Below are 26,541 nucleotides of genomic sequence, written 5' to 3' on the forward strand. Positions count from 1 at the left end.
GTTCCATCCAAGCCTTTTGCACTCTGCCTTGTCTTTTAGTGGTCTGTGGCAAGCTTCTTTGGAGTCGAACAGGGTGCAAGGAAAAGAAAGGCAAAGGGAAGTGAGGGAAGAAGCTCAGCGTTTCAGCAGACACAGTAACTAACCACTAGACAAGACTCAGGTATTCAGAGGTATTGGAGTGACAAATAAGGAAGAAAGGGCCAAAGGTCAAAGTAAAAGATTATGTTTTCTAAAGATAATAACCTCAGCAAAGCTTTTCTATCATGTGGTCTCCCATCAGGAAATGGAGCCCAATTTCCCATCCCTTGACACTGGAATGGCTTTATGATTTGCTTGTAACCAATAGAATGCTGCAGAGGCAATGCAGCAGAATTTTGGAGGCTAGATTAAAAAAAAAAAAAAAAAGACATTCAACTTCTTCTTTATTTTTTTAGAATTTTTGCTCTGAGGAATGTCAGCCACTGTTAAGACACCCAACCACCAGAGACCATGGTGTTAAGGAGACCAAGCATAGATGCTCTAGGAGATAGTGTCAGCTGAGCTCACACTTCTAGTCATTTCTTCCTAAGTACCAGACGTTGAGTAAGGTCATCATGGACACCCTCATCTAGCTCAGCTGCCAGCTGAGTACCACAGAGTGACTGACTGTAGTCCTCTCCAGGAGGAGTGGGGCTGGCCCACACTGCAGCCCACAGAATCCATAAAGTAGGGTTCAGTGGACACTATTTTAAGTTACTAAGTTGGAGATAGTTTGTTACATAGCAGTAAATATTAGAAAAGCCAGGGAATGATTTTCTGCCCTTGTCTTTTATTCCTAAAGCTAACCAAACTTCTGAAAGAGTCATAATCATCAGACAATTCAAAATGAACACTTCTGGAATTTCCTGAAAACATGTCCAGTGCTGGGTGAGAAGCAGGGAGTCCTTCAGGTTCTACTGTGAGCATGAGGCCAGAAGTGACTGGGGGCCCAGCAGAGGGCAGAACTGCCGACCTGACCAGTAGAAAGTGTTCCATCGCAGCCTGCAGATACTCATGCACTTTGTAGAAACACTTATCAGAGGTTAGAGGAATAAATAGATTCTTTATGCCTGGCCATCTGTGGAGACTAGAGATTCCATAAATGTTTGTTTTATGAATTGGCTGAATCCAGAGACTGTCAGCAATATTGGTGATACTGTTTCCTGTTCCAGAGTGGTGGGCCCTTAGGTGTCCCACATGCCATAGTGAACATGTGCTTAGATACATGATGCAGATCTGGACTCTCCTTCCTTCTGAGACATTTTGGTCAGAGTGCTCAAGGGCTGGAGAGTTGAAGTGAGGCTGCTGAACTCTGGATTCTGTGGAGGGACATTGTTAGGATCCTGTTGGGAGTTGTGTGTCTTGTCCTCATTAGCTAACCCAGCTCTCTGTGCCTGTCTTAGACATCTCGACTTGAAGGCTGTGCTTGTTGCTCACATAATGTTGCATTTCTTTTCCCACTGTCCTGTGGAACTCCTCAGCTGAATATCACCCACAAGTTTCCCTAATAGTTTTCAACCATTATTCCAAGCACTAGATGAACCATTACTCTTTTCTAAGCTCACAATAGCTTCTTTTTCCTAAGAGCCATATTTAAGATCTCTCACGCTGATTTAAATCTACTAATGCCTGAAGGAGAGGCAGACTCAAGATCAACGTACAGCCCTCATAGATTTCCTGAAAAGGAAATTGTGAGATTTCTCATCTCTAAAGCGGCTTTCTTCTCCTGGGAGAAGAGATCAGTATCATGTCCTGTATTTTCATAAGAACTTTAATATTCTCATCCAAGGAATATTTTTGAAACCAGAATCCTGCCTGAGAATGTGTTCTAAGTTAGATTTTTTACAAGAGTTATGATTTTGTTGTAACTTTCAAATGACCAGAAATTTTCTTTAGCCAGATATTTTCAGATATTTTAAATTTGCAACAAAATGAACAATTTTCAGGATTATAACTGTGCCTATTTCCCTCATGTTAGGATTCTTCGGTCTACCAGAGAAATCTCAACTTTGTCTCTGCTTTTAGAACAGAATCAAAGATTTACTATGCTGCAACTAAAATGTTAAACAAAAGAGCCTTTCACTCAAGGAGTCAGGCAAAGAAAGCCTTGAATCAAAACAAATGAAGATATTAGCTTTAGAGCCAGACGGGATCAATTGTTTTCAGGTCAATTTTGGTTTAGTGAGTCTAATGAAGACTGATCACTCAGCAAGGACTGGGATGAGTGCACTGTCAGTCACTGTTAGTCACTGCAGGGCCTCAAAAATCCTGACTTGAGTCAGAGCACCTTGACTTTCCCAAGCATTTGGTCATATTTTTGATCACAGGCATACATTTCAATTAGTTTATTAATAGACTTGTGCATGTTAATTAACACATACATTGTTATTTAAATGTTTAAGAGGAACTACTAAATCACTTTTTAATGACATATTATGCTCAATTATGCAATCATTTGAAGCTAAATTAGAGAAGCCAAGCAGTGAATTTTTCAGTGGTTTATCTGCACCTTGTACTCTAAGTTCCTTGAGGGCAGGATCTGGTTATGATTCATCTCTGAATGTGTCTTGGTTCCTGGAACAGTGCCTTGCACACAGAAGTGACAAAGTAAATAGTTTGGAATGAATGAAAAGAAGCCTCCTTGAATAGGATTCAGCTTGAAGGTATAGACTGGTTCTCTGACAACCTTGTGATTGAAGAAACATTTGTGTCTCAAAATAAACGTACCTCAGCAGTAGAAGATCCCAAGGTTCAATCTGTAGTACTGCAAAAAAAAAAAAAAAAAAAAAAAAAAAAAAAAAAAGAAAGAAAGAAAGAAAGAAAAATGTACACAGCACTGTACAGTTGGCAAACACTTCTATACATTTATTGTCACAGACACATGTTAATTGTCTTATTTTACTACTGAGGAAATTGACCTTTTTAAAATTTTTTTTTTTAGTTATAGATGGAAACAATACCTTTATGTATTTGTATGTGGCGCTGAGGATCAAACCCAGCACCTCACACATGCTAGGCAAGTGCTCTACCTCTGAGCTACAACCCTAGCCCTGGAAATTGACCATTAAAGAATCTATGGGCCAGGTGCTGTGGATACCTGTAATTCAAGTGGCTCGGGAGGCTGAGGCAAGAGGACCAGAGTTCAAAGTCAGCCTCAGCAAAAGCGAGGTGCTAAGCAACTCAGTGAGACCCTGTCTCTAAATAAAAGACAAAATAGGGCTGGAATGTGGCTCAGTGGTTGAGTGGCCCTGAGTTCAATCCCTGGTACCAAAACAAAAACAAAAACAAAAACAGAGAGAGAGAGAGAGAGAGAGAGAGAGAGAGAGAGAGAGAGAGAGACTGACTGACTGTGGGATTTATGCCAGTTCTTTTGATTCCCTTTGTTTATGGAATTAGAAAACAAAACACACACACACACACACACACACACACACACACACACACGCCAAAATTCATTTACAACATACATGCTTTTAAGAGATCTTCATTTACCTACCTCATTATTGTCAAAGCTAGATTTGGAAAGGAGGGGTTTGGACAGTACATTTAAAATGTTAGTGTCTTCAATGGCAGTCAGATACACTTATACCCCACCCCACAAAACTCACAAGTGACTATTGGAACCTGATGTGGTTCAATCTATCTATGTACATGGACAAAAATTCAGTGTTTAGCAACACACACTTAATAACGAGGTGCAACTTAGACAATGTAAAGTCAATGTGAACTTGCAAAAGATAAAAGGCTGGTCTACAAGAAAGCTGAAATAAAGAATTCTGGATCAGAAAAGTTAAGACCTTCCTTGTAGTATTAGCAATATGGCAATAAAAAAATATTCCCCATAATGTTACTTGTCTTGACATGACTTTCAGTACTTTCAGTATTTTATAGGCACGCTTTGCATCAAAATGATTTAAAGGCAGTCAGCATCCAGGACTGAAAAATATGCTAACCACCCTCCCACCCCCTTGAATTTCCAACAGACTATGAGTGACAAGTAGAACAGAAGGCATGAGTAGGCAGGGGACAGCTCCCCCACACACCTCCTGGGAACCAGAGCCAAAAAACGTCCCTCATCACCACTGGTCCTTTGATCTCCTGCTCTCTATTTTTAGAACTCTTCTGTCCAACATCCTCTGCCCCACTGCCATGACCTTTCGTGACATACTTCTCCTGGTGGTTATTTTGGGATCATATTCTTTTCCCAAAGTATTACTACAGCTAGAATTAATGTATGAGGTAGAAGTCCTTGCTTGGAAAAGTACCGAAAGCACATGTTCCCACATGAGGTTGAGCGAGCTAGGGTACAAAGGGCAGACACAGCATCCATATTTTTAGTCATCAAAGCATTCTAGAAGGATTGCTTAATTAATTAGATACCACAACCTCCCAAGACAGCATTATGTAGCTGTAGAATTTGGGTGCATGGCATTAAATAATCTTCCCAGAACAACTAAAGGGATATAAGTGTGTGTGTGTGTGTGTGAGATTTAAGGCCTAGAGAAAGAGGAGATATAACCATAAAAGAGACAGAGGACTTATTACTTGCGCTTTCTTTTTCAGACTTTACCTCTCCCTAAATCTACAATCACACATAAGAATCAGTGCCTACAAGACGAAAGGTCAGGGAGATCAAGCATGCTTCAACTGTTCAGTATTCCTTAGGAAAGTATTTCTACATAGCATTTTTAAAAGTAGGGACCAAAGCTTCTTCACTAGAAATCGGACCAACATCTAGATGAAGAGGAATATCTCTCTCCAGTGAAGAGACAGGAGTCATCTTTTGTTTGTGGCTGTATCTCCTGTGTCAAGGAGAGTTAACGAAATAGCTACATTAATTAGGTAATCTGATACAACAATAACAGTTGATCTTTACTGAGCAGTTAGTGTGTGGCAATGTAACAAGCCCTGTTTTGTGACTTCTGCATAAATTAAATCCTCCAATGCTTACAATGATGCTGAGATATATACTTGTATTGGCCCATTTGAGTGATAAGGATATTGAGACCAAGAGAATCTAATATCTTGTACAAGGTCAAACAGGTCTTAAGAGAGCCAGAAAGCAACAGCAGGCACTTTGGATCCAGAACTTTTGCCAGAACTTTTGGAGACTTCTAGCTTCCAAAATTTTGAGAATGTAATTTTCTATTGCTTAAGCCACCCAGTCTGTGGTACTTTGTTTTGACCATCCTAGTGAACACATTCAGTGTTAAAATGTAAAACAGGAGCCAAGGAAAAGGCAGTTGGTCCAAATTAGTCAAAACAAATATAACCAATCCAAGACAGATGGTTCCTTCCATTACATGGATGTAAGTTGGCCAATTATATATAGTTTGCAAGTTCCCAGTTAGGTGAGATGTTCTGTCAAGACATTCTTTCCAAGACCCAAACAGCTCCATTCTCAGAAGACCCTTGATGAAATCTGGAGAAAGAAAAATACAACTCCAGTCATTGTGGTGAGAATATATATGGTTTCTATGTCTGTAGATTTTCTTGTCCTCAAGTATTTCCATGTTCAGAGTGTAGCCTTTCCTTTTCAAAATGTTCATTTATCAGATTACTCAGATTTCACTATAAAAGATTTTGAAGTTATACAGGAAGTAGCATAAAAATTTTACTAAAAGAAAATAATGAGAATATAAAAGTCATCAATTTCATTATCCAAAGATAAATGCTATTAGCATATGAAAATATAATCTTGATGTGCATAGAATTTATAGCTCTGTTTTTGTTTAATTAACATTGATGTGAGAGATTTTCTACTAGTCATTAATTAAATTGTCTTCAAAACTTGATTCTCATTGGTTACAAAATTCCTTCTAAGAGATTTACTTAAATTTATTAAACTCAAAGTTAGCAAGGGTATTATTGCAAGGCAGGCACTCTTCTCCTTTTTCTTCTTTTTTTCTTTTTGTAGTACTGGGATGGAACCTGGGGTCTCATGCACTCTAGGCAAATGCTCTGAACTACATCCCTAGTCCAAGCAATCTTCTAAATTTTTGGTAGAAATATAAAGCACTATGATCTTCTGAAACAAGTTTGACATTATATGTCATTATTAATTTTTCTAAAATCCATACCCAATGCTCAGTAGTGGATGGTATAAGAAAAGTATTTTTTTAATTTTAATTTTATTTTTATATTTTACATTTTATTTATTTTATTTTATTTTTATTGTAAACAAATGGGATACATGTTGTTTCTGTTTGTACATGGAGTAACAGCATACCATTTGCGTAAGCATACATTTACATAATGATGTTTGATTCATTCTGTTATTTTTTCCTTCCCTCCCACCCCTCCAACCCCTCTTTTCCCTCTATACAGTCCCTCCTTCTTCCATTCTTGCCCCCCTCCCACCCCCCATTATGTGTCATCATCCGCTTATCAGCGAGATCGTTCTTCCTTTGGTTTTTTGAGATTGGCTTATCTCACTTAGCATGATAGTCTCCAATTTCATCCATTTGCCTGCAAATGCCATAATTTTATTATTCTTTATAGCTGAGTAATATTCCATTGTATATATATATACCACAGTTTAAGAAAAGTATTTATGTACAACTGTTAACTTCTCAGTGAAGTCATTCCTGATCATCTCATCTTAAATAAATACCTGACTTTTCTTCTTTTGACTAGCAGAATAGATATCTTAGTGATATCCTAGATCATTCAGTAGAGGCATCAGTATAGTGACACTTATTGGGAAGGTTGAACTGTCTCTTGAGTGCAGTTCCACTAGTCCTATTTCAGAAAAGCTTAAAAATAGGTCTCAAATGGGCAAACTGGTCTGCATGTAAAACAAAGCTCAACACTGCTTTAAAAAAAATCAATAAACTCAACAACACAAAATTCATTGCACTCAGCTTCCAACATAAAATTCCTAGACATGAGAAGAAGTGAAAAAATATAATCCAGAGTAAGGAGGAAAGTTAATCAATAGAAAGAGACCTAGAAATGACAGATAATGAAACTAGAAGATACCATTAAAACAACTCTTAGAGCTATGTACACAAATCTAAGGTAAAATATAAATATAATGAGAAGAGAATGGAAAAATAAGAAAGTCAAATAGAACTTCTAAGGATATAGTATAATATCTGAAATTTAAAATGTTTCATTGAATGAGTTTAATAAGACACTGCAGAAAAAAAAATCAGTGACTTTGGGGGCAAAGCAAATTAGAATATTTACCCCATTGAAGCATACAGAGGGGAAAAAAGAAAAAGAAAAAAAGAGGGGGGGCACTATAAAAATTAATAAGACTTTTGGCTTGTGGGGTAATAATAAGCAACCTAATATATGTGAAATTGAAGTCAGGGGAAAAGTAGAGGAACAGAAAAATATATGAGGAAATTATGATGAGAAATTTTTTCAAATTCGATAAAACACTATAAACCCATAGATCTAAGAATCTTAATGAATCCCAATCAGGGTTAAAACAAATTAACACCAAAACATATGATGATCAAATTGCTGAAAACCAGCAAGAAAGAGAAAGGATCAAAAAGTAGCCAGAAAAAAAGACACATTTCTGACAGAGGAACCAAAATGGCAGCAGACTTCTTTCCAGAAGCATGCCAAACAACAATGGAACAGCATCTTTAAAGGGCTAACAGAAAGAAGAAAAACGCTTGTCAGCCTAGAATTCCAAATGGGAAACTGTTCTTCAAAAAGGAAAGAAAAATAACCACCATTTTATTTTTTATTTATCTCTTGAATTATGTTTTATTTTTATTGGTGCATTATAATCATACACAACAGTGGGATTCATTATGCCATATTCACACAGGAACATAATGTGATCAGTCTCATTCCCCGGTACTTTCCCTTCCTCCTTCTTTCTCCGCATCTGCTTGTTCTGCTCTATTGAACTCCCTTCTGTTGTTATTGTTATTAATATTTTAATTAGTGCATTATAATTATATATAATAGTTGAAATAAACACCATTTTTAGATAAACAAAATCAGACAGAACTTACAGTCAGCAGACTTGAACTATAAGAAATATTCAAGGAAGCTCCTTTAGGGAAAAAAAAATCATATAAGATGGAAATTGAATCTACAAAAAGGAATTATGAGTACCAGAACTGATAAATATGAGTAAATATGAAATACTTTTCTCATTTTAAATTTCCTTAAAAGACAATACGTTGAATCAAAAATAAATTACAATGCACTGTGGAGTTAATAACACATGTAGAAGTATATATGATACAATGCACAAAGGTCCAGAGGGGGGAAAATCAAAATACATTGTTGAAGGTTCTTACATGTTGCATAAATCAGTATAAGAGTACCTGAAGAAAGACTGTGACAAGCTAAAAAAATGCATTTTGCAAACAGTAATCGATTTTAAAAAATGAACAGAACTAGAATGACTTTTATACTGCAATTATACAGAAAAAAATGAAAAGAATGAGACTTAACTCCCTTGGAGAAAATAAGAATGAATTTTAACTTACTGATTATTGTTTATAAAAACATGTCAGCCAACCATCAAAAAGTGTTTGATATCCAAGGAATATCTTTAATTTATTCTAAGTCATATTAGTATATAACTTTGTATACTTCCAAGTAATATTAGTATATAAATTTTGTTATGTTTCCTACTCATTCTGTATTTTGGGTGGAAAATAAATGAATGGGCATCTTGAACACAAAATTAACTGAGGTTTTTTTAAAAAATACATGTTTATACAATAAAATTTTATGATGTTATTCTGTATTATTAAATATCAGTTTACTCTTTCTCACATACAACTATAACAAAAAGACAACATCACTGCATTTCAGGTATTGTATCATTGTGATTTGCATATAGACCCTAGTCCCTGACTGCCTGACTGCCTGGGTTCCAATATCAGCTTGACCACTTAATAGACATAACCTTGAGCATGTTTTAGTTCCTACAAGGTAAGGATAATCGTGCCTACCTTACCGAATTGGAACCACATGAATTAAAATATTAAAAGTACTCGAAAATTACTAGAAAGAGAATGCTGAGTGTTAACAATAATTATTCATGAAGATTATTATAATGTTGAAAGAGAACTGAGATTCAAAGAGATTATAAATATAGATGTTGTAAAGAAAACTACTTGAGACCTGTGAGAGTAGTTTTAGTTCCACTCTATCACTCACTAGTTGTGTGGCTGTATACATGATACCAACCTCCTTGGAGCCTCATTCATTCATTTTGTCTTTCCTTCTTCAATTTTCTGCTGCCATCTCTGGTACAGATATTTACTGAGATAGTATATTAAGTACCAGGATATTTGTTCTCTCAAGATTCTTAGTAGGAAGAAAATCATATTTACAATCAAAACTAAAATAGTGCAGCATATTAAAAGTAATGAGGGTGATCTCAGAATTGCCTTCACTACAGAAAGTCTGTATTCACAGGCATGATTAAACACTTATTGTTACCCTAAGGAAAGTCTATTGAAACTGTAAACTTTTATGACCTATATTTTGATCATGCCTCCATCACTGGTATTAGCTCATGGAACTAGACTCTATTAGCTGCTGGAAGAGCAGGTGAATGATTCCCTCTGTGGCTTTTTTTTTTTTAAAGAAGCTATAAATGGAACCAAGGGTCAGCATCTTTGACTGAGTTGCTTCTAATCCCCCCAAATAATGAGGCTATAATTCACTACATATTTTTATCCTTAGGCAAAATGATACTTTAAGACAGCATTACAGCAGCTAACCTCTACAATTCCCAGTTTGAACTCTTTCTAACTCCTAAATATCCTTCAGATAAATCAGAATTCCAAAAACAAACAAACAAAAAAACCATTTTTTTAAATAGCAAAAATGAGAAATTTTAAAGCAATAATCTCACTGTTTTAACAAATCATATTTAAGAAAAGATAGGTCTGGAGCTTATTTAGAAATTAATCTGTCATAATACTTGAGGATATTTAAAGCTGATTAATCATGCAGGATATTTTAACAGTTTACTGCAAAGACCAGTCATCTTTGTTCCTCTTTCAGATATTATTTAATCATAAATAAGAACACAATTTTCTGTTATAGGTTGAATTGTGCCTCCCCTGTGCCAAAAAAAATATATGTTGAAATTCTAATTCCTGGCACCTGTGAATGAGATCTTATGTTAGAAATGGGGTGTTTGCAGATGTAGCCAAGTTAAGATGAGGTGATATTGGTTTGAGGTGATTCCTAATCCTTTGGACACAGAAACACAGGTGCAGAGGAGTGGGCCATGTGCAGACAGGCAGACAGATTGGAGTGAATTCTTTCCTAGAAGCTTTAGAGGTAGTGTAGCCATGCTCATGCCTTGATTCCAAAACACTAGCCTCTAGACCTGTGAGAGAATATATGTTTGTGGTACTTTGTTACAGTTGTCTCAGGGGACCAATGGTTTCTTTAGCAAAGTTCCACTTACAAGACTTCCCCTTTCAGCTGAAATGGAGAAATGATGGCTAGACTTACCTTCCTGCATGAAACAAAATATCTTTTACCCAGACAAAAGATATAAAAAGATATAAAAACATTTTGTAGGCATAGGACATCAAACAGCACAGGACAGTGATTGCTTTGAGGGGGGAACTAAAAGAAGTAAGACCTACAATCACTCCCAGTCGACTGCTTGAAAATTGTACCTGGGCTGCAGCACAGTCAGAGGGAATCTGGTCAGCCGTCAGATCAGGCCAGCTGATCAGAGAGCTGGCTGCTTGAAGCCAAAGTGTGTAAAGTAATGGCAGAGTACTGGACAAGAAAGAACCGCACACAGAAAAAACTCCACAGACCTGAAAAAGACACCCCCTCATGTTTTCAACTAAGTATCGATCAGTGCATTCGGGTGAGGAGACTACCCTAGGCTGGGGGACAAATTACCTAAAAGAAACAGAGGAAACAGTACTTGGAACACACATAGAGCTGGAAATAGTTTGTGTTCCCAGCATCCAGAATGGAAAACTTCATAAATTATGGGATATCAGGTGCAGTATTTAGAAGAGTTTTGGCTTAGTAGTGGGGACAAATTAAACCTAGACTAAATGCTGCTCTGTCTCTAACAAAGCTTAGCAGCAAAACTTGAAAGGATTAAACCGTTTCCAAGAAACTTAACTGTGTTCCAGAACAAAATCCAGGATAGTTTTAGGAATGTAAATATACCTAGCACACAACAGGATAAAATTCACAATGTCTGACAGCCAGTCAAAGGTTATCAGGCATGCAAATAAGCAGAAAAAATATGTAAAATAAAAGAAAGTTTAATCAGTACAAACAAACGTATAAATGACACACACAATAGAATTAGTAGACAAGTACATTGAAAGAGTTATTATACATGTATTCCATATATTCAACAAGGACATGGAAAGATTCAGCATGTTAACTAGCAACATGGAATTTATTTTAAAAGATCTTAATCAAGCTTCCAGGGTTGAAACTATAATGTCTTTGATGAAAAATACAACCAAAGTGATTAACAGCAGAGTTAATCACTGCTGCCATTTAAAAAAATAATAATAAGGGCTAGTGCTGAAGATATAGCTCAGCATGCACAAGGCCCTGGGTTGAATTCCTGGCACTGAAAAAAACCAGATAAACTTGAAGACAGAGCATTAAAATTATTCAGAATGAAACACAGAGAAAAAAGAAAAGGCTAAAAGTAAAATAAACAGAGTTTCAGTAAGCTAATAAAAACTATGAGAGACCTAATACACATGAAATTGGAGTTTCCAAGTGCAAGCAAGGGAATGTGTAAGACCCAAAACTGTTTGAAAAAGTAATAGCTGGATTTTCCCCAAATTTTAATAAAAATTTAAAGTATACAGATCCAAGAACACCAAGGGCAAAAACATGAAGAAAACTGCACCAGGGCACACCATCATCAAATTGTTTAAAACTGGTAATAAATAAAAGTATTTGGGGGACTGGGGCTATAGCTCAGTTGGTAGAGTGCTTGCCTCCCATGCACAAAGTCCTAGGTTCAATTCCCAGCACCATAAAAAAATAAATAAATAAAAATCTTATAGAGAAGAAGAAACTTTTGAATGGCAGCATATTTCCATTCAGAACAACGCAAGCCAGAAGCAATGGGGAAACATCTATAAAGTAATAAAAGAAAAAAACTGCTAACTTAGAATCCTATATGCAGTCAAGAATGAGGGTGAAGCCGGGTATGGAGCAATCCCAGTAGCTCGGGAGGCTGAGGCAGGAGGATTGCAAGTTCAAAACTGGCCTCAGCAACTCAGTGAGGCCCTAAGCAACTCAGGGAGAATCTGTCTTTAAATTTAAGAAGAAAAAAAAAAAAAAAAAAAAGGTGGGGGACTGGGGATGTAGCTCAGAAGTAAAGCATCCCTGGTTTCAATCCCTGGTACCAAAAAAAAAAAAAAAAAAGTTGATAAAAGTCTGTAGAATAGTTAACAAAACTAGTTTCCTAGCTTTGGTAACATATAAGATGCCACCAAAGGAGAAAGCTGGATGAAGATTACACGGAATTGACTCTATGTACTGTTTGTGCAATTTCCTGTGGCTCTGTATTGTTTCAAAACAAAAACTTAAATGAAACAAAACATTCTTAAGACATGCAAAAGGTGACAGAGTTCATCACCAGAATACCTGCACAAGAAACATTCAAAGAAGTACATAAGGCAGAGGCAAAAATAATATCAAGTGGATCCAAACAAAGGAATGAAAAGCACCCGAGAAATGGCAAGTTGATGGGTAAACATAAAAGACTTTTTCTTACTTTATATATATATATATATATTTCAGAAGATTATTGACTGTTTAACAATTAAACAATGATAAAATATCTAAAATGTATTGTGGACTCTATAACCCATGTAGAAATAAAACACAAAGCAAAAACTGAAAAGGTTCCTGTAGTATGGTCTTCTTATGTGAAACAGTAGATGTCATTTGAAGGTAGACTGTGACAAACTTAAAATGCATACTACAAACCCTGAAGCAACCACTGAAATATTAAAAAACTTTACAAAGTAAAGTTCGTAAGCCAGTAAGAGGAGTAAAATGTAATAATGTAATATTAAAAAATTCAATCCAAGAAAGGAAAAGTGAAAAAACAATAAAAAAACAGATAGAACAAATAGAAAACAGAAATAGGATAATCCTAACTATATTAACAATCCCATTAAATGTGAATGGTGTAAACATTTCAATTCAAAAATGTAAAACATCACTTTGGGTAAAAAGGCACAACCAAATTATAAGAAACTCACTTCAAATATAAAGATACAAGTGGGTTAAAAATAAAGGAATAAAATCATGTAAACACCAAAAGAGAACCAGAGTAGGGAGTAGATTTCAGAGTGAAGAGTATTGCTTGGGATAAGGAGGGTTTATAGATTAGTCAGGGTTCTCCAGAGAAATAGAATCCAAAACGTGTGAGTGTGTGTGTGTGTGTGTGTGTGTGTGTGTGTGTGTGTGTGTACAGTGTTATGGTTTATAGATGACGCATCCCCCAAAAGCTCATGTGTAAGACAATGCAAGAAGCTTAGAGGTGAAATGATTGGGTTATGATAGGGTTAACTTAATCAGTGCATTAATCCACTGATAGCAATTAACTGGGCCATAACTGTAGGCAGGGAGGGTGTAGCTGGAGGAGTTGGTCCCTGGGGGGTGTGCCTTTGTGGTATATATTTTATTGAGCAGAGCTGTCTCTCTGCTTCCTGGTGTGATGTCCTGAGCTGCTTTCCTCCACTCTTCCACCATGAGGTCCTACCCTGAAGAATGGAGCTGTCAGTCTGAGACCTCTGAAACCGTTGGGACCCAAATAAACTTTTCCTTCTCTAAAATTGTTGTTGTCAGATCTTTTGGTCACAGCAGTGAAAAAACTGACTAAAACAGAGAGGTAGACAGAGGCAGAGACAGACAAAGGCTTATTACAAAGATCTAGCTCATGCAAGTATGAAGGCCAATAAGATCCAAGATCAGCTGTTGGCCAGTTGCAGCCCCAAGAGAGCTGATGATGTAGTTCCAGTCCCAAGGTCAACAGGCTTGAGACCCAGGGAAAACCAATGTGTCAGCTTAACTCTAAAGACAGGGAAAAAAATCCATGTCCCAGCTCAAAGACAATCATGCAGGAAGAATTTTCTCTATCAGGAGGGTCAGCCTTATTCTATTAAGACCTTTAACTAATTGAAAAAAGATCCACCCACATTGGAGAGGGCAATATGCTTTACTTAGTCTACTGACTTAAAAGTTAAGTTTATCCCAAAACATCCTCACAGACACACCCAGAACAATGTCGGATCAAATAACTGGGTATCCTGTGGCCCAGTCAAGTTGACACAAAAATTAGCTAGTGCAGAGAATACACTGGCTAATAACTGCAGAGGGCTGGGCATGGTGGCACACACCTAAAACCCCAGAGACTTGGGACACTGAGGCAGGAGGACGGCAAATTCAAAGTCACAGTCAGCAACTTAGCAAGGTCCTGTCTCAAAAAAATGTATATTTAATGGAGATGAATTTTGGAGGATTGCTGAATTTTGAAGAACATTATAATAGCTTTAATGAACAAAGAAATGTCAAGAGATGCTTTATTCAAAATAAGGTAAAACCAAGGTTGGTGGCACATGTCTGCAATCCCAGCTACTTGGGAGACTGAGGCAGGAAGATCACAAGTTTGAGGCCAGCCTCTGCAACTTAGTAAGACCCTGTCTCAAAAATAAAAATAAAAAGGGTTGGGGAGGTAGCTCAGTGGAAGAGTGCCTCTGGGTTCAATCCCAGTACCAAATAATTAAAAATAATAATTTAAAAGGGGTCAATTTATCCAAAGGACACAGTGATTCTAAATGTTTATGCATCTAGGAACAGAAGTTGAAAACACATCAAGTAAAACTGACCTGAGTAAAAGGTAAAACAGAAAAATTCACAAATGTAGTCAGAAATTTCAATACTCCTCTCACAATTATCAAAAAAATAGGTACATAAAAAAAAAATCAATGAGTTATAGAAGACTTAAACAATACTATTTAACAACTTAAACAAATTGACATTTATAGAACACTCCACCCAAAACAGCAAAATAGACATTTTTTCAAGATAGACCATATTCTGGGCCATAATACAAGCCTCAAAAAATGTAAAAGAATTCAAAAAGTATATAGTTTATTTTCTGATCACAAAGAAATTAAACAAGAAATAAATAAATGACATATAGAAAGTTTCCAAATATTTGGATCCTAAGTAACACACATCTAAATTCTCCAAGATTCAAAAATAAATTAAAAATAAAACTAGAAAATCTTTTAAACTGTACAAAAATAAAAGCATAATATATAAAAATTTGTGAGAGGCAATAGAAATAGGAGTAGAGGGAAATCTATGCATATTTTAAAAGGAGGGAAAGTGTTTGTAATAGAAATTAAAAGGATTAAATCAGTGCCTCGGTTTCCACATTAAGAAAATAAACAAAAAGAGAAAATTAAAACCAAAAAATATGGAAGATAGGAAATAAAGCCAGATAGCATTCATAAACAATGGTAGAATCAAACAATACTTTTAAATGCCACCAAGTGTAAAGGAATCATGGAGTGTGCCCATATGCACTCCCTTCTTGTCCATTTCCCTTGTGACAAGGTTTCTAAGAACTGGATTCACCTTTAAAACAATACTACAGAAACTGAGTTTCATCATGCACCACCTCAGGGAAGGCCAAGAGTATAAGTCACAAGTCCACTAGCTTCAGTGGAACATTGGAAGATACAAGTTTACCCAGAAGGCTACAAACATTCAGAGTCCTAGAGTGCTTGCTAAGGAAAAGTGAAAAGACCCCTTGGATAAAAAATATCCAACCCTTAAGAATGAGAGGCTGTTAGAGGATCCTTAAGTCTCATGCTGATAACTGATCTAAGCAGAGTCAAATCTCAAGCAGAGAAAAACGTAGCTTGCCCTTCCAAGCTCTACAGAGAAAACATTGGAGGTTCAAGAACAGCATTATCCAGTGTAAGAAGACTGCATCCCTAGTGTGGGGCCCTGCTCAGCTAGGAATCCAGGAGCAGCTCCTGTAATACTGCACCCACTACATAGTATATATATACACACACAGTATTTACACCAGTTCTCACACCTCTAGACTGTGCCTTCCTCAATGTCAGAGACCACATTGTAGTCATCTCGGTGTTCTCAAACCCTAGCACCATGCAATCATTTCATAGATGTGTTTTAAAAGTCAGGCGCGAACCCTCCAGAAGTCTGAAGGGTCATAGATATCAGCCACACTAGAGACTGGAGACTGCAGGAAACAAAACTAGACTTCATATCCAAGTGAAAACCAAAGAAGAGGCTTGTTATCTCTTTTCCGAGTTCAATTAGATTTTTAAAACCCTTTCTAATGTGTGTTTCCAGCCTTCAGTGAGAGTCTGGGTGGGTCCAGGTTTTATCTGAACTGATCTGCCCATCCCTTTCCCACGGTCCTGCGGGAGGAAGCAGACGGGATGACTCACAGCTCGGCACACTTCTAAGTTCCTATGAACCAACACCAAGTGTGTTCCAAAATGGCATTTTCAAAGGATCAAAACCTGGATGTCCCTGGCCCGAGGATGTGGGTCACGTTGTAAGATTTCCAGCGTGGTGCTAAATTAACCCCATTTGGTTCCAGATGGTTAGCAAGTAATAATAACTGGAGAAGTAATTTCAGATGGAAATGGTCATGATTCTCACTTCGAGTCACTTCAGAAGTCTTCCGTGAGGTTGTTTCCACTCCCATTCTCATCCCTCCCTCCCTAGCCCCAGCCTTCACAGTTGCAGCCCTTGGAAACAGTGTTTGCAGAATGGCAGCTCTGAAAGCCCACCCTTTTGGTCACCTTTCCTGTGCTGGGACTCCAGGACTTCTTTTCTATTCAAAACAGTAGAGCCACAAGCCGAGGAAATGAAAGGAAGATGGAGTGTAGAGGAGTTGTAACAGAAAGGACAATGTATCCAGGGGAATGTCAGAATTCATACTGCTCTTATCAGCTTGGCCTCATTTCCAGAACCTCACTCCTACTCAGTCTGTCCTTCTGCCACCACCCATGGTACCCATGCTCACACCAACCACTCACCTTCTCTGTTCACTACTGAACACTCACCTTTCCAAGGCTCTGTGGGAAATTCAGATTGAAGCATGAATCCCAGGCTGACACATTTATTGGGCACATCTCAGTTTCCAAAAAGTCAACCCTTAACATTTCACTCAATCTTGCCAGTAACTCTGAGATATTATTTTGCCTGGATCACTGCTAAAGAAACTAAAACCCAGTAGTTAACCTGAAGTCACTCCACAGCAAGAAAGGTACCCATTGAACTTACATGTGGCCTCAAGACCTCTAAAAAAGCTCAGGCTCTCTTCCCCTAAGTGCCTGATACTTTCTATTTTTGTTTGTGAGCTCTTACTCCCTTGCTCATTCCACACCTCCCTCCTTACCTCCCTAACACACACAACACACGAGTGTACACACACCTCAGTGCACTGTTCAACACCTTCTTCAGACAGCCACCTAACTTCCTCCCAAGACACTCTTCCAGGTTACACCACAGTACTCCACCCAGTACAGCACAGTACTCAAGTGTAGCTTTCAGCTGTCACGGAACCTCCCATCTGTCTTTCAAATACAACATCCCCAAATCATGCTTCCTTTGTTGTTTCTAGTTATACTCCACCACATTTTCTGCAGCCTGTCATCTGTTACTGGAAAACAGATATCACTTCTATCTAAATCACCACACATGGTGTCCTAGCAAAGAGGGCAGGTGTGAGCACAGACTTAAGATTACCAGGCTTGTTCTGTTGACATGACAGCAATGATCCCATTCACTTTAATTTGCAGCTTTTAGAAGCTGAAGAGTCATCCAGTGACTCAAAGACTTCAAGACCCAGCACCACGGATCTGAAAGTGCTAAAGCAAGTTTAAAGGGCTGGCTCTATAAAGGCAACTTGGTGGTAGTGATTTTAAAAACCAGGAAAAGTATTCACAAAGGTAGGGGAACTTGAGTCTTGGGGTCAGACAGGCCTGTAGATGCTTGTTCAGTCATATTCTAATTCTCCGATCTTGACCAAGTTTCTAAACTTTTCTGAATCTCCATTTCCTAAAGCATAGAAAGTTGTCCTAATCTCAGAGGAGCCTCTTTTTTCCCCCATATATATATATATATATTTCTTAAGTCAGACACCAAAAGCCATGCAAGAGAACTCTATTATAAGTGACAGAAGAGTGGAAGTGAGGTGAAAATAAATAAAAATCAAAGTAAGGCTCAAGCAGAGAGTACTCTTGAGAGAGAATGGGTCATCCACAAGCAAAGAACAAACTTCCCCATATTTTTTATTGGTGATTATATTTATACATAATGTTGGAAATCATTATTATGTATTTGAATGTGCACAGGAAAATTACAGTACAATTTGGTCAGTATCATTCCCCAGTATGTCCCCTTTCCCTTCCTTCCTCCCTCAGTAGAGTAGAGGTAAGGGACTCTCTTTATGACTGAATAAAACTCTACTTTAGTCAAGTTTGCATTGCTGCTACCAAAACCCTGACAAGAACAATTTAAATGAGGAGAAGTTTATTTGAAGCTCACAGTTTCAGAGGTCCCAATCCACAGACTGCCAATTCCATTGCTTTGGGTCCAGGGTGAGGCTGCCCATCATAGGGGAAGAACCCAGAGGAGTTAAGGTGCTCAGCCCCTGGCAAAGTCAGGAAGCAGGGTGTGTGGGCATGAGGGAAAGGGGAAGGGGTGACAGGCAATACGAACCCTGCCAGGGCATGCCCCAGTGACCAACCTCCTCCAGCCATAGCCCACCTGCCTACAGTTAACACACAGTCATTCCGTTCATAGTTGGATTAGGTTACAGCTCTCATGATCTAATTATTTCACCTCTGAATATTCCTGCATTAATAGGAGCTTTTGGGGGACACCTCATATCCAAGTCATAACAAACCAGCCTGTTTCCATAGTTTGATTATTGTGCATTGTGCTGCTATAAACACAAACATGCATATAACTGTAGTATGCTCACTTTAATTCTTTAGGATAAATACCAAGGAGAGGGCTGGGGATATGGCTCAGTTGGTAGAGTGCTTGCCTTGCCCTGGGTTCAATCCCCAGCACTGCAAAAAAAAAAAAAAAAAACCCAAGGAGAGTTACAGCTAGGTCATATGGTGCTTCCATTTCTAGTCTTTTGAGTAACCTCCATACTGATTTCCATAGTGGTTTTACTAATTTACAACCCCATCAACCATGTTTTCCTTTTCGCCACATCCGCTCCAGCATTTGTTGTTGTTTATATTCTTGATGGCTGCCATTCTGACTGGAGTGAGATGAAATCTCAGGGTAGGTTTGCTTTACATTTCCCTAATTGCTAAAGATGTTGACTGTTGTTTCATGTATTTGTTGACCATTTGTATTTCTTCTTTTGAGAAGTGTCTGTTTAGTTTATTTGCCCAATTATTAATTAGGTTATTTATTTTGTGTGTGTGTATGCATTAAATTTTTTGAGTTCTCTATATAATATTCTGGATATTAATCTTCTTAATCTTCTGTCAGAAGAATAGCTAGCAAAGATTTTCTGCCATTTTGTGGGTTCTCCTTTCACATTCTTAGTTGTTTTCAAGGGAATCTCTTGAACATTAAGTGAGATAACCTATAAAGCATTCAGCTTATGGCACGTGCTCTGTAAATGTCACTCACCTTCCCATCACCCTCAGAAGGAAAGATTGGTAGTGATCATGATTTCCACCAGCCCCCAAAGGACTGGTCTCCTCTGTAATCAACACATTTGAAGAGGCTCTCTTGAAGGTTCTTACTTTAGGGGTTTACTAATCTGCCATGAAGATGCACATATTCTCTGCAGTCACTATCTCCAAAGGGAACATGTATATTAGAGAGTAACTGTGGCAGACTCCTCTCATTTATCAAAATTACACAAATCAACCAAGACTTTGCATCTTTAAAGGGTGGGTCTCAGAGGTAGACCTCCCTTGTCAGCACTTCCAAAGTTGCTCCTGGAACATCCATTCACCACACTCTTTTATCTGTGTAAGCATCTGCATCTGCCCTGGGCTGTGAGAATCACCATGGCAAAGCCCAGATATTCCTCTTTGCTTCGATATCTAGCATGAAGCCTGCCACACATATCACTTTTATTATATTGAACTAAACCATCCATCTTCTGGCCAACAATTCCCTAGTATATATATATTCCACATTTTATAATTCCCCTGGCAGCATTTCCTGGAACCTCAAAAATTTCAAGCATGTTGTCTTTATCCTTTAGGACTTACATGTTTAAAAACATTTTGTTGTTGTTGATGTTGTTTGTTTGTTTGTTTGTTTTTCTTTTCAAAGTTAAAACCTAACCAAAGGAGAGAGGGTAAAATATTTCAGAGAAGTACCTGGGACTAGCCTCAAATTGCTGTGTGCTTTTTCTTTATTGCAAAAACCTAGGTCACCTCCAACCTCAACCCCAAGGCTTAGGGGCACCTTGTGAAAAATCACACACATGGTGTACTTGGCTGGTGCCTGGAGGGCTTTATGCTTAGTAACCGTGTTATGAGGGTGACCACAGGTCGTGGGAGGTAGCAACTTCGTCTGCCTCAGGTAAGAAAATGGTGATGACTAAGTTACAACAGAGGTATCTCTCAATCTCTGAGAAGTTCCTCCTCCTCTGTTCTGACACATTTCTGTCCCTCTCTCTCTCTTTCTTTTTAGAGGAAATAGGTACAAGTTCAGGCAAGGGCCCAAGGGAGGGAACCCATTTTTATTATTTAACTCATTTATTACCAAACTCTCATTAAGAAATGAGGAGCCACAATTGCTGAAAACACAAATAAGCTGAAGACACAACTAGAAAATATCTAAGTGACAGAGTTACATTCAGGTGCTAAAGGAAAGTTAAGAAGCTTCAGGCAAGTTCCTAAACTTAAGTAGATTCCTGGAGGGCAAATACCATGTTGTTCCTTAAAAGAATGGCCTTTGGAAACATATACTGCTCTACCTAAACAGCTTGGTGCCCTTGCACCTAGTTACTGACTTTCAGAAGCCTCAGTTTTTTCATCTTTTAAATGGAAATAAAATACCCTACAGAGTTGTTTATAGGGATCAGCTAAGATCATGTATCCTAACTACCTAGTTCATGGTAGGCAAAACCCAGGCTCCACAGATAGTCCCAAATGTCCCTATGGCTCCCCAGTGCTAAGGCCAAGTAGCAGCTGGCACTGATCCTTAGGCGCTGCATTTTTTTACCTAGCTGATTCTTTTGGATGCTTGAGCTGGGCAATCCTATTATTTCACAGATGAGGAAACTATAACTGCTGATTATAGGCAAAGTGGCAATGCCATGACAGGCAGGGCCACTAGAGTGATTTCTTGGATGGTCACTGGTGCTCTAGCGCAAGCCCGAATACTGGGATGGATGGATCATTGTAATCAATCACGAGTCTACCACATATCAAAGAGATGTACCAATTTTATAGTCAGAGTTCACCTAAAGAATAGAGAATATTCTCTAGAGAAGGTTAGCTCATCCTATGCTAATTGTGGTAAAAGTAAGGTAATGATGGTGCTTAGCAGTAGGGGTCATTATAATTTATTAAGCACTTATTATGTGTCAGGCATTGTGCTGAATGTTAAATGTATCTTATGTCTCATTACAGTAATCAGCCCAATTGCTGGATTTCTCCCTTATACTTAATCCCTGTAACCTGCAAAAAGCTAGCACAAATAAATGGCTTCAATTTCTCTGTAGAATCTGTGTGCTCACCTTCTGTTCCCAAATCAAATCCTTTCTATATTCTGAATGTGGTATGTGTGGTTTTAAGTGGGCAATTAAGAGACAGGTATCTCCAGAAATAAGACAACACAAGAGCTGAAGTTTAATTCTTAATTCCTTGCTGGAGCCAATCTACTTGATAGTGACTTATAATTACTGTATTTTATATTGCTCAATCAGTTCTAGAAGATGGATTGCAGGGTGGGGTGGGAGAGGTGCCTTCCAGTTCTTTCCAATGAAATGCTTCTGTGTTATCACAAGAGAAGAAGTTCTGTAAGGTAAGGGATTTAGATAGAAATGCCTGGCTTCCTGTGGACAGATGCCAGGTGGCGGAAATAAACAGATACAGTTCCCATTGGATACGGATGCCCTAAAATAATTTTTTTAAAGGTGCTTCCTATCATGCTGCCAAGGCAATGCCAGCTGTTTACAACACTAATTCAGGGGAAGAGGAAGAAGGCAGACTGACTATTATTTGGGGAGTGAATAAAGTAAAAATAATAAAAATACACTTTTTCCAATGTGGTTGACAATCAAGAGCTACATGGTAGCTCTGATTTTTAAATAAAGTCTAGTCCAACTGACAATTAAATGGATACCAGGTAACTGGGAGTTACAAAAGACTGAAGCAGGACAGATTCTTTGAGATATGCCCTCTGGAGATCACAACTGCAACCCAGATACTGATTTCTTTGGTTTTCCAACAATCAGCCGGGATAGTGTTTTAATAGTTCAATTAATAGCCAATATTTTTAAAAATGTGAAGATGTCACACATACATACACACAAAATCCAGGTTATTTCCTCTTAAAAAGAGAAAACAGGCCTATATTTTCACCTGGCAACCACTCAGTCCCCCTACTTATGATTCCCAACATCTAGACCAAGTTAAGTTTGGCACTAATCTCCAGGCATGATATTCTGTTACAGAGCTTAATCCTTCATGAACTTGTGTGTGTGTGTGTGTGTGTGTGTGTGTGTGTCTTACCTGGGACAATCCCATTGTAATCCAATTCATTACAGATGAAGAAGCAAAGGCAAAAACTTCATATGGTTCATCACTGCCTATAGTCAACATCCCAATGCCATGACAAGCAAGGCCATTGGCAGAAGGTCCCAGCTGACCTCTCTCGTCAGTACTCCAGAGGAATCGTATTGTCCAACCACATTACACCAGTCAAGGCTCTGTTCCCTCTTCCCCAAATGTTCTTGCCTGCTATCAGACACTTGCTCATCCTTTCAGACCCAGACGGGTAGTTCCACCCCAGCTCTTGAGGCAGTGAAGCACGCAACATACCGTATCCACTTCTTCAACAGACCTTGGAGTCCTCTAAGGAAAGTTCAATGTTAAAAGCTCTCTTTTTTATGTCACCAGTGCGAGCACTCACAATATATCACGAGCTTTGAATAAATCGGGGTTGAGAAGAATCTGTCCTCAGAACCAGATGTGGGGGAGCATGCCAACCATCTCAGTGACTCAGGAGAAGAAAGCAGAGGGATTACAATTTCAAAGCCAGCTTCAGCAACTTAACAAGGCTCTGAGCAACTTAGCAAGACTCTCTCTCAAAAAAAAAAAAATAAAATGAGCTGGGGATGTGGCTCAGTGGTGCAGTGCCCCTGGGTTCAATTCCCCATACCAAAATAAAAACAATCTGTCCTCAAATATATAGGTAACTGTACTCATATAGTTTGGGGTGGGGGAGTGGAAACAGGTTAAAAGTTGCCTCCATCCTTGAGGATCACTGAGACTGATGAACCATCAAGTGCGTGATGTAGAAATTTTAACTCAGTGACAAAAGCAGTTAGTTCTCAGCAGGCCAAACCTTACTCAAGTAGTAGGGACTGCTTGATCAATATGGCTTAGGAGGTGTCAGAAGAACCCCTGAGGTACTTTTTTCCCCACTAGCCTGCCAAGGTGCCTAAAAGTTCACTCTGTAAACCTGTTTGTATGAAGGCTTTTTCTGTTAAATGGAAACCCATTCCCCCTCCTGAAACCCCCTACAATAAGCAATTCTTAAGGAGTAGCAGCTTCAGTTAATTTATCAACTATTTTTCTAGTTGAGGCATTTCTCCTAGACTACCTGGATAAATTATGATTAAGTTAAATAAAGGGAAAGTTCCAGGAAAGGGGACAGACCTGAATATCTGAGGTAAGAGATAGAGGGCAGGCAATAAAGTCCAGTGGTTTAGTGCCAGACCTGTTTGAACTAAGATGTGTTGGGTCAAATCCAGTTCTGCTACCTGCTAAGTGAGTGACTTCTGTATAGACGCTTATTTTCTGTGCCTCCATTTCCTCAATTAGGTAAAAAATGTTAGCAAGAGAATCTGCCTCAATAGGGCAGGGGACAATTAGAGTCAACATACAGAACACCTTCAAAACGGTGCCCATAGAGTGAGCCCTGTACAAGTGTTTGATTCCTCCATGGGGCGGGGTGTGTTGGGGGGTGGGGGACAGAGAGACAGAGACAGAGACATGAGATTTAGTTCTGAAAGGGACTGCTTCAGTTTTACTACCTGCTACCTCCTTTCCTCATTTGCTTATGAACCATACAAGATTCAGAGACGATGAGCAGCTTACCCAAGGCTACAGGGAACTGAGGAGCAAGAGAGGAAGGGTTGTGGAAGACCAGGAGAAAAAAAGCATGTATCCCTCTAGCTTGTATTCCTTCGAAGACAATAGAAACCAGATCCTTTTGGAGCGCTCCCCCAGAGCAAGTCCACATCCCTGCTGGGGTCACTCAGTGACTGAGCAAACGCCACCGTCAGACGAGCCCCCACACCCCGCCGCCTGGGCGTACCCTCTAAATCTGGCACGGCGCGGCAACTCGCTGCCCCGCTGGGAGGACGAGTCAACAGCAGGGTGGACCGGAAAAGTGACACAATCGGGCCGAGGCGCCCTCCGCGCCAGCCTCCCACGCACGCGGGGGCCTCCTTCGAATCCCCCAGGAGTGCGGGTTGGAGAGGGTGGCTGCGGTCTCCCAGGCTGCCCGCAGGCCCGCGCGTCAGCCACGCTCCCTGTCCCGCGCGGCCGGAGGCCCGGGCGTGGGCGGCCGCGGCGCACTTTTCAGGAACGCTACGGCCATGCGGGTGCCCAGCCCGCTCCCAGGGCCGCCGCCGCCGCCCCCCGGAGCTGGATGACGGAGTCTTGAAAGACTTTCACCAAATATGGGCTGGGGCTGGAAACGTCCTGTGCCGCGCGCCGCCGGAAACCTAGAGTCCTGGCAACTGCGGGGATTGCCGGCGCGCAAGCCGGGCGGCCGGCAGGGGGCGGTTGCAGCAAGCGGCGGGCGCCTCCGGGTGCTCGCGCGGGTCCTTGTGCTCCGGCTCCGCGCCCTCCCACTGCGCGGACCGGCTCGCTGTCTCCGCGGGGATCCCGGGGCCGACTTAGTCCTACCCCCGCGTCTGCCACTCAGGTCCCGCCGCCGACGCCACCATAATCCTGGTTTCCTCTGGCTGTCTTGGCGATCACGCCAACGAGAAGAGGGGACCAGGGGAGAAAGGTGTTGGAAAGCAATGGATGGCGCGGGGGTGTCGCCTTAAAGCTGGATGCTAGCAAACACTATACACTGTTCTGTTATTTAGGTGGCTGTCAAACATGGAGTTGTGAGACTGGCTGTGCAGGCCAATTTCTGATTATAAACACACAAATACACACACACACACCCCTATTACAGACACTTCCGTTGTTCTAGGTAGTGGTTCCCAGCGTGTGATTCCGTACCGGCTGCATGCATCACCTAGGGACTTGTTAAAATGTAATTGATCACAAACTCTGGGGTGGGGCCTAGCAATCAGCCTACCAGGTGCTTCAGATGCACACTGAAATTTGGGAACTATGGCTAGGAAACTGGAGTCACCAGGCTTAGGGTTATAGTTGTTTTCAATTGCTGCCAGTGGACCCTTTAGGTAATCTAAAATTCACTAGCAGCTGCGAAAGGGACTCCCCGATCGCTCAGCCCGAAGTCAGTAGCCGCAGAAGGAACAGCCCCTTCTCCAAGGCTTTTAGCCCAAGGAAACAAGGCGGCCCGTTATTCCCTCCTGGGGCACCCACATTGGGGGAGGGAGCAAAAAAGAGCCATGCAGAATTAAGACCCGAAGTAATACTTACTCATAAACATTTCCACATTTCCCCTCCTATTTCTCAATACGAACCGATCCACCGCTCTCAGCCGAGAAGGCGACGGGACGTCCGGGGTTTCTGCATGGTCCTTAGGCAGGACGTGAGGATCCGCTGTTCTTCTTGCCTGGTGTAGTCGTTTACTAGCAGGCGTACCAGGGTATGGTATATAGAAAGACTGTGCACATAGGTTACACCAGTGTCTTCGGTTCCCCCACCTCCTGGCCCTGAAGCTCCAGCTTCCCATTCCCCTCCCACCACTTACTCCTTGCTTTAAATGGGCAGCTGACGGTAGTTTTCTAAGTTTCTCCTCTGGGGCAAACTCATTCTCCAAGATTCCCTGTTGAAGTTCAGAAGGAAAACCCCACACACCCTTGTTAGAAAACTTTAACCTGATTTTTAAAGGAATCTCTGGAATGGCGTGTGTGTTTGAATGCTGGGCAGTAAACTGAATCTCTTTGCTACTTCCCCCTTCCCCCAATAAAGGAACAAGGTATATAGGGCCAATTGGATCATCCACTGTAATTTTATTTGAAATCATGATAGACAGATTTGCGTGAAAAACAAGGAATTCCAAAGCATTTCCTGCTCTGGGAACAGAAGTTAAGTCTATATTTAACAACATTTGAAGCTGTCAAGAATGCTTTGTGGTTGGATAACA

At 39.8% G+C, this 26,541-nt stretch overlaps 1 protein-coding gene across 5 annotated transcripts in view; it reads right to left on the reverse strand.

Moving 5' to 3' along the window:
- Positions 1 to 26,137, reverse strand: part of LOC306661163 (uncharacterized protein) — a 102,242-nt gene extending 76,105 nt beyond the window's left edge. For all 5 annotated transcript variants that reach the window (XR_013763819.1, XM_079139980.1, XM_079139981.1 and 2 more), the window contains exon 1: positions 25,872 to 26,137. Coding sequence is in view for 4 of the 5 variants with exons in the window: in XM_079139980.1 (XP_078996106.1) it covers positions 25,872 to 26,127 (256 nt within the window). In the remaining variant the exon portion in view is untranslated. The remainder of the gene's footprint in view (positions 1 to 25,871) is intronic.
- Between the last annotated feature and the right edge of the window lie 404 nt (positions 26,138 to 26,541).

This window comes from Sciurus vulgaris (genome assembly GCF_902686455.1).
Source record: "Sciurus vulgaris genome assembly, chromosome: 1".
NCBI classification, from domain to species: domain Eukaryota; kingdom Metazoa; phylum Chordata; class Mammalia; order Rodentia; family Sciuridae; genus Sciurus; species Sciurus vulgaris.